General features: G+C 41.7%; 1 protein-coding gene across 1 annotated transcript in view; it reads left to right on the top strand.

Annotated features, from left to right (window-relative positions):
- The window catches only part of FRAS1 (Fraser extracellular matrix complex subunit 1), a 466,232-nt gene that overhangs the window by 173,716 nt on the left and 283,078 nt on the right, over positions 1 to 9,438 (top strand). The window contains exons 5-6 of the mRNA XM_014544766.1: positions 5,426 to 5,585; positions 7,283 to 7,416. Of these exons, the coding sequence (XP_014400252.1) occupies positions 5,426 to 5,585; positions 7,283 to 7,416 (294 nt within the window). The remainder of the gene's footprint in view (positions 1 to 5,425; positions 5,586 to 7,282; positions 7,417 to 9,438) is intronic.

Below are 9,438 nucleotides of genomic sequence, written 5' to 3'. Positions count from 1 at the left end.
TGAGTAAGCAGTTTCCAGAGCACTTTCCTCTCTAGCCTCTGACTTGCATCCCATGGGGCAGGCTATGGAGACTCGCTCCCAGGAGCTATAAAATAGCCTGGTGTTTTAGGAACTTAGGAACTGTGATCTGCGGTAAAAGCTTTCCCCTAAGAGAGATTTAGAAGAAGCTTTAGGATAGAGTGTGGCAGGAGGGGAACCAGTGGAAATGTCTCCAGAGAACAGGGTTGAAATGAAGGAAAGTCAAGGGTGGTAGAGCTCAGGGCAGCAAGAGGCGCTGCTCTGAGTGAGCAACCTCACCTCCCACTAGAGAACCTCCTTTGCCTGCAGGGCAGCAGCATCTTATACAACTGACATTCCAGCAAGTCCAGACGAGTCCCAACATTTTCCCTGGAGGGAGGAAAACGCTTGAGCCTTTTGGCTGACTGCAGGTGATTTGACAGTTTTACGTGGGCTTATTACCGCCAGCATTTGGGGGACTGTTTCATCCATGACCTCCCCAAAGCTATCCCTTCAAATTAGCATTTGGATCTCTGCCCAGCCTTGCCAACCAGACAGGGAGACAAGCCTGAAATATGTTTTCCTAAAGAGTGCCGGAATGCTTTCCCCCTGTTCTTTTCCCCACAAATTAGCTTGTGAAAGAGAGGGGAAAGGACCATTAATCCCCTTTCTTCTCCTCTGCACTAATTTATACCAGCACCAGATAATATCATGTCAGAGAAAAATAATGCTTGAAGATTCACTAAAAAAAGGAAGTGGCAGGTGGTAACGCCCTGGTGCCCACATAGGACTGAATAGAGGAGCGCGGAGGGAGAGGTTTGTTCATGTTGCCTGTTCTGAGGCTAAAAGGAGAACTAATTTATGTGTGAGGGGGAAGAAATGAGTATTGAATTCTGCAGCCTTGTTCTTCTCAACCTAGAGGATGTAATTATAATATGCACTGAACATTGCCAGATATTTAGTATTCTACCTCTATAACTTCATAACGGGAACAAATTATATGAAGAAAAATTATTTTGTTGCTCCGACAGTAAGTGAGGCAAATACTTTATGACCTTATCTTTCCTTTGGAATTATATCAACAGCCAAGCTGACTTGTTGGTTGGCTGTGCATAAGAATATATTTAAGCCCTGGCTATTTGTGCAGTGGTTAGAGCATCGGCCTGTGGACCAAAGGGTTGCAGGTTTGATTCCCCCGTCAAGGGCACGTAACTTGGTTGCAGGTTCCCCAGCTCCAGTAGGGGCCCTTGAGGGAGGCAACCAATTAATGTGTCTCTCTCATGTCCATGTTTCTCTCGGCACTTCTCATCGCCCCCATTCCCTTCAACTCTCTCTTGAAATCAATGGAAAAAATCCTCGGGTGAGGATTTACAGAAGAATATATTTAAGATGTCTGCAGAATGCTTTTCTCCCAGTGTCAAAAACTCATGTTTTCTAAAAGTATCCATGAGATTAAGATGGCACAGATAAACCCGGGTCTTTTGGGTGGGTGGCATTGGATAGCTGTTACTCCTTGATTTTACAAAGCTCTCTTTGCTGCTACAGGTGCCCATAAAATAAATAAGGCTTTTGTAAATAGGTATTAGAGCACTGAACTTATATCTATGTGTCTATAGTATCTATCATCTATCTATCTATCTATCTATCTATCTATCTATCTATCTATCTATCCATCTATCCATCCATCCATCCATCTTTCTATCTATTAGCACGTGATGAACCCCTTGATCCCTAATGTCCCTTCGGTGAGAGAGGTTCACTGCCTTAGGGACAGGAGTAGGCGATGGAAAGGAGGGGACTTCTGTGACTTGACCCTGAGTGAGAGATGGGAGTAATTCCTTTTCTCTGTGCACTTTGGGTCACCCTCTGGGGCTTATTCTGTGGCTTTCACACCGTTTTCCTGCTGAACGTTCCATGTTATTCCCATAGCTCTCCAGCTTATTGTGAAGAGGGAATCCCCTGCTTAGTTTTATGTCTCTTGAGTTAGATAATAGATTTACATCATTAGAGAGTTTGAAAGTGCTGGAGAGATTAGTGAACACAGCCCTCTCATTTCACAGATGAGACTGTTCTGGTGATTGACAGATTGTTGTTATAATTAATTTTTGTGGTCTCTGTCTGAAAGGTGGTGTGATTGCAAATGTTTCAGAAATGACAGTGTTTCTGAGTAGTAAAGAAATCATGCTCTTGTTTTAATGAAGTGAAATGACTAGATGTTTAGAAGCAATCTCCTAATTTGTAATAAAGAAGTTCACTTTAAGTTGTTTTATATGCAGCCTTCAAATTTTACTTTACTTAAGATATATAAATGATCATTATATATTTTAAACAGTAATTTGCTCTCTGATGACAAAAGTAAAAATGTTTATTGATGAAAATTTAGAAAATAGAGAAGCATACAAAAGCAGAGGAAAACAACCACTAGTAATCCCCAAACTCTAAAAACCACCGTTACGGTTCTTTCAGTTTTTTGGAGAGGGGGTGGCAGTGGCGATGGGTGGATACTGAGATAGATAGACGGATAGATAGAGACATAGGGCTTACATAGTTGTAATTATACTGTGTACACAGTTTATATCTTGCTTTTTTATATAATATTATGTTTAAATAGTTCCCTAGCATATTCTTGGAGAGCATGATTTTCTATTATTAAGCATTTGGGTAGCTTCCAGTTTTCACTAAAATATTTCTAATTTTACTATAAAGAACAGTGAAATGGAATTTCTTGTATTTAAACTTTTATGTGTTTCATTGATCATTTTTTTAAAATAACTTCTTAAAAGTGAAATTAGTAGGTCAAAGCATCTAAAGGTTTTGAGTATTGAGGCTGTGACATCTATGGTCATTATTAAATGCATTTTCAATCATCTGTGTCTAATGATAAACCCAGTGAGGACATCACAGAGAGCACAGGCCCCACCTGGCTGAGTTATTCCCATGCTACAGTGAGGAAGGCTGTGGGTGGGAGAAACACCCTCCACTGCAGCTTCTAGCACTAACTACTGTGAATTTTTTTTTAAACATATTTTATTGATTTTTTACAGAGAGGAAGGGATAGGGATAGAGAGTTAGAAACATCGATGAGAGAGAAACATCGATCAGCTGCCTCTTGCACACCCCCCACTGGGGATGTGCCCGCAACCCAGGTACATGCCCTTGACCGGAATCGAACCTGGGACCTTTCAGTCCGTAGGCCGACGCTCTATCCACTGAGCCAAACCAGTTAGGGCGCTACTGTGAATTTTAACTCTTCCCTTACATGATTTTAAATAATATCCAACTTTATTTTCATTAATATTTCTTTGCAATTAAGAAAGTTGAATATTCTATAAGCTTATTGCCATTTTTTTCCATTGAGATTTTTCCTATTGTTTGTCAGTACTTTTAGATGTCAATTTTTTAAAATTAATATAATTTGCAATCATTAAATCAGTTTGTCATTTTGCCTTTTAAGTTGTTTAGAATGTATTTTTGACAGACTTTTAAAATTTTATCTCACCAGGACCTGTCAATTTTTCTCTTGAAATGTCGTGCTTAGCTTTTATGCTTAGGCCTATCAGCAAGTTGTGGGCTTGCCCATCTGTATGCTGTACTACATTTGAAATTTTGTGTTTAATTACAGCAGAAGTGAAAATTGATGGGAGAGGACTTGGTCTGGGCATGCATGTCCGTTCCCACAACCACAGCTGGCACGTCGGTGTGAACATGGGGAGGGAGGCCAGGAACTCATGCTGGGGAAATCGGGGAGAGAATTGAGCTCCTTCTATCTGCCACCCCCTCTTGTTGGCTCTTTAATCAGCTATCTGGAAACTGAGATTTAGGAAGATTAAGTCACTGACCCATAGTCCCCAAAGCAGACTGGGCTGAGCTGGGATTCCAGAACACACACGCATCCCAGGAAATCCTTGGTTTGTCGGACTCAGCACATGACTTGCATTGCTGCCCCCTTGTGCTCCCAGGAAGGCCACCTAGAGGACAGAAACCTTCAGGACAGTAAGGTGAGGGCTTGGTTCCCAAATAATTAAATGACTGTGACTACCTATTATTATCATGGCTATAATAATAGCTCAGGTTATTAGTAATTCCAAAATGAAAGATTGGCCGTGCTTGCAATGTTGCAGCCATTTGCCAAATAAAGAGGTACTGACTTGCTTAGGTAAGACAGAGTTTTTTTGTGTTTGAGAGAGATGAATAATTATGCTGGATGCTGGCTTGTGCAGAAGCAAAAGGACTTCATTTTCTATGCTTCTCAGTGACACAGTTGTAATCCCCAGATTACATTAGGTGATTGAGCACCGGGAATGTGTGATGTTTTTTAATAGGAGTCTATACTACATTAACAGAGGCAAAAGAAAGGAGGTTCCAATATTAAAGAAAATCTTATAGGAGGAAAACTTCATTCATTAAGCTAATTTTTTCCCCTACATCTTATAAAAGGCCACCATTATTTCATTCTGCCCGTGAGAACATATTTTGACAGCTACTTCCCTAAGCAATCAACATATTTGTAGCTTTTTACATTTAGGGTTCACCTCCTCTTACTCTGCATCACACCTGAGAGTGGCCCATTTAGATATTTTGGGTACTCAGTAAATCACATGGTAACACAAAACAGGGCTCTGTTAGATCACTGAGACAGTGCTAGCTTTGGGAATGCTGTATCCCAGTCTAAAGTGGATTGGGAGCGTTCTCTAAGTGTCGATGGGCACTCTCACAGGGAATGAGTGGACTCTGCAGTTTGTGTGAGAACTGGATGGAGCAGGTGCCTCCTGCTGGCTGTCACCCTTTCCCCAGGACCATGAGGTCATTGGAAGAAAGGAGAGAGGGGTCATGGAGGGAGGAAGAGAGGGAAGGTGAGCTGAGGGAGAGAAAGAATTGAGAAAGCTATTGAAAACAATATAATCATTATAAAATATTAAGTAGTTGTATGTGTAAGTGTAGTGTGAGAACTGGATGGAGCAGGTGCCTCCTGCTGGCTGTCACCCTTTCCCCAGGACCATGAGGTCATTGGAAGAAAGGAGAGAGGGGTCATGGAGGGAGGAAGAGAGGGAAGGTGAGTTGAGGGAGAGAAAGAATTGAGAAAGCTATTGAAAACAATATAATCATTATAAAATATTAAGTAGTTGTATGTGTGTGTGAATTTTACTCTGGGTTTTATAGAATTTTTAAGTGATGGGATTGGGGTAATTTTTATTTCCTTTTTGTGCTTTTCTGAAAATTTCAAATATAATCTGAGGGATAATAAAATAAAAGCTAGTTTTTAGACGTGGGACACTGCAAACCCTGGTCTTAATCTTGCAAGCTTAGAGCCTTCTTCCATCTTTCCTGGGCTCCATTCTTCATTTAAAAAGGTTGGTTTGTGTTTGGCCAAATGAAAATGTATATTCTGGCAATAACCTTCTTTTTCTTTTCCCCCCCTGACACTCAGCATGGAACAGAGTGGGCCTCCTCTGTGTGTAGTGTGTGCTCCTGCGCTCACGGAGAAGTCCGATGTAGTCCTCAACCATGCCCACCGCTGTTGTGTGGACACCAGGAGCTGGAATTCATCCCTGAAGGAAGCTGCTGCCCCATCTGTGTGGGCCCTGGGAGTGAGTATGAGCTTGTAAAAAGAGATCCGCTTTGCCTTTGAGGTTCACTCCGTGACACCCCAACTCTTCTCTTTCACGTTCAATGTGGTTCAAAGATTCCCAACCCCATTTCTTATTGGAACAAGACGGAGCCTTGCACTTGGCAGGAAGGGATGTTGCAAAGAGTGAGGTTGGAACAAATCTTTAAGCTTCCTCCCAAACTTAGCATTCTGCAAGTCCCTGATTTACCTATTTTGCCATGGCCAGATGCATCCCCCTGCATTCATAGCTCCTGAGAAGGAAAGGAAGGAGGGAAAAGATCCTTTGATGTGATTCCATAGCACCAAGGTAGTTCCTCTGGGCTCCTGGCGGAGAGGAGAACGAACAAATCTCTCTGAATGTGGTATCACTGGCACTAATTCTGCTGGCTGGTCTTTGAGATGGCATAACATTTTTCTCCAAGACACACAGAGCAGGAAGCAGGTATTTCATCTGTCTTTATTGCATCTTCGCTGTGGAGATCATGCCTGCCTCCAAACCAAGGCACAGTTTGGCAGGCCAGCAGCACACTGCCAGGCCCTCTCCTTGGAATTCACTCCTGGTCCAAGTACCACTTTTATTACATTTACGGATATATGTCCCCTTTCTTCACAATAAATGTGAATTGTTGTCATGGCTGCATTATGCTCTTTCCTGGCAAGTAATACCTAATTTTTCTTTCTTTCTTTCTTTTTTTACTTAATGGCACCTGGAAGCTCTACTCTTCTTGTCTTTTCCCTTTAAAAAGACCCCTGGTTTCTTTCTGATCCTCAATTATTCCTTTTCTGGCCAGCTCTTCCCCTGGAGAGCCATTCCAGGGATTAAATAGCATGTGAGGAAATGATGGAAGTAGAATGCTTGCCTCGTGCCTTTCTGATTCACTCACCAGAAAGGGACTGGCAGCTGCTTTAAGTCAAATTACCCTGCAAATAAAAATGCTTGAACCCCACAGGGTTTAGGGGTGGAGTGGAGAGTGGGCAGTGTGAGTCTGTGGGGTCCTGGCTCATGTTTTAGGAGTCTTTCTTGCTGGCCTCCATGAGAAAGACTCATTGGAAGAATTTTGTCTGGAGAGACTGGAGGATCAGCCAGGGCCGACTCCATAATCTGCGGGGTGGTGTGCAAAATGAAAAAGTGCCGGCGCCTTGTGCAAAAAGCCATGGGTATGGGGGATGCTTTTTCTTTCCTTCTGTGGACTTTTCAACCTGTCCTGTTTCAATTTGCTATTTTATATCATATTCCCTCAGGTGTGGAGATACTTGCTGGGTGGGTGGAGTCCTCCATGGGCTCCCAGGACCCCACCCTGTTACTTGGTGCTTAGGACACATGTACTCCCCTGGCACCGCATCCAGGCCCCCGGGTGGTGGAGGGTGGCAGGTTTTGGAGCAGGAGGTGGAGAGTTCATCCCAAAAAGGCAAAGAGGAAGCGGGAGGTGGGACTGTGCACCAGCTGAGACCCTGAACCACAGTGCATGCTCATTGGACTTCCCTTACAAAATGGATAGTTATTAAGAACTCCGTACAATGACTGCAAAGCATTAAGCCCTAAGAATGGGGTGCCCTTCTTTGTACTGGGGCCCAACATGGGACCCCATGTGATTGCACTGGCCACACACCCATGCATCAGCCCTGGGATCAGCAAGTGCAATCGCCCCAGTAATTTTTCTTTCTCTGACCTTCCAGAGTCCTGTTCCTACGAAGGCCGTGTGTTTCAGGATGGGGAGGACTGGCCACTGAGTTCGTGTGCCAAATGCATGTGTAGAAATGGGGTCACCCAGTGCTTCGCGGCTCAATGTCAGCCTCTGTTTTGTAATAAGGTAAGGAAGACAGCCTCAGAATGGATCCTTCCCAGACTGTTAACTTCACTGTGCAGGGCTTGGAGTCCCTTCTGAGATTATGTCAGGCACCACGGAAGTTTAGGAACAAGGAGCCAAGGCTGTTTTGTTTCCCTTATACTTTTGGAGACCACTCCTGAGACCTTGATTTTACCCTGAGAGGCTACAGTTAGTCTAATCACCAGCCATTTAGGCTAATTGTTACATTATGAAACTGAGCCTTGAGGGTGAACAAAAGGAAGCTGCCCACCCCAGTTGCAGATGTTCCAAAAATGTCAAGCTCAACATCTGGAAAATTCAGTAATATTAATCAGATTTGTTACTGTCGGACAATGCAAAGGTATATGCTGCTTTTTGAAGACATATATTTGTCTTTAGACATGATTATACAGCCGTACACTATTTAATTCTTATAAGATAATGCTTCAAATTATCAAAGGATCTTCTCTGGGGTGGTTTAAAATAGTGGGATCTTACTGTTCTTTTAAAGCTGATCTGATTTTCAAAACATTAGGCTTGTCACACAAATTTAAAACAGAAAATCAATTGCAAATAAATGTACACATGGTATTGTATAGTTTTTTACTCTTCCAGAGGCTCCTACGGAGATTTCTTGGCAGTTGACTGATAACCACGAAAAGAGTTTGCTTCCAGTGAAAAAAATAGCTCATTTTTTTTGATCTAGGGAAAAGCTGGAAGCCAACATTCAGTTGATACAGAGCAGTACTTTGTGTCAAATAAAACAAAATCAATAACATGGCATATTGTGACAATTGGGCAATATTTTTAAAGGCAGACAAAAGGCAATTAGACAAGAAGTACTAAATGCCGAATAAAAGGAAAATGTATCTAATTGAAAGACTAGATTGTATTACCCACAATACACCCAATTACGCTCATGACACATCTCTTAATTCATCACAAAGTCTGTCCTAGCTTTAAGATTACAAATGAGCTTCTTGGTAGAGATGTACAATATCTTACATTCGGAGGACACTGTAGTGTTGAGGTATTTTGATTTACACATTCCAGGTCTCAGTCCCCTCCTGAATAAAGGATAATTAAGCAGTTTGCTGCCAATGCAATTAAGGAGGTGGGAGAAGGGATGGAGGAAACACCCCATTGGGTGTTTGGTAGCATAATTGAGAGTTAATTGATGTGCAACCATTCTGAAGTATTAGAAATAGGTTGATTTTAATCCCTCTTGCATTATTAAGTCTACATTTTTGTCATGACATAATTTAAAAAAAAACCAACTGTCAGATTATTTAGAACTATTTTTTATTTAATATCAGTATTAAATATTGGGTGTTCTGATGATGTAAAGAGATGCTGTAGAATTAGCACTTTTGATAGAAACATTATCACCACCACCATCTATCATCACCACATGCTGGGCATTTATTATGTACCAACAATTTGTTTTGAGAGCTTTAATTAATCCTCAGAACAACCCTGAGAAGTAGGAATTTTATTATCCCATTTTAGAGTAGATAAAACTGAGGCACTGAGAAGTAAGTAGTTTGCTCAAGGTACCAGAGTTAGAAAGTGCTGGGAGCTGGTCCATCCTTGCTGCTTGACACAGTCGCTGCAGAGAAGAAAGTAAGTAGTTTGCTCAAGGTACCAGAGTTAGAAAGTGTCAGTGCTTCTAGCTTAGGCAGTTCTACATCATCATTCTTTTATATATTAACTCTAAATATTTTTTAAGAATATTTTAAAAAACCCACAAGTTCAGTAGAAGAAATGTATTTCCAGGTCTTGAGCTCTAGAAAAATTTAAATTTTAATATAAGGTTTTTTAATTATAAAAATAATTTGTATTCATTAAGTAAAGTTTGGCAAACACAGGAAAGAAAGTGATCCTCCATATTTTCTGTGGGGAGCCGATATAGGGTTAAGCCTCGGACTGACCTGTTGGCAAAGTCACAAACAGGTCTTCTGAGTCTTAAACAACCCAATCCGAGAGGTGGCCGCTGATTTACACGCGCTGTCATTTAAAAAATAA

This window comes from Myotis brandtii, unplaced genomic scaffold, assembly GCF_000412655.1.
Source record: "Myotis brandtii unplaced genomic scaffold, ASM41265v1 scaffold111, whole genome shotgun sequence".
Taxonomy (NCBI): domain Eukaryota; kingdom Metazoa; phylum Chordata; class Mammalia; order Chiroptera; family Vespertilionidae; genus Myotis; species Myotis brandtii.
Note: the sequence above shows the minus strand (reverse complement) of the source record. Positions and strands in the feature narration are given on the sequence as shown.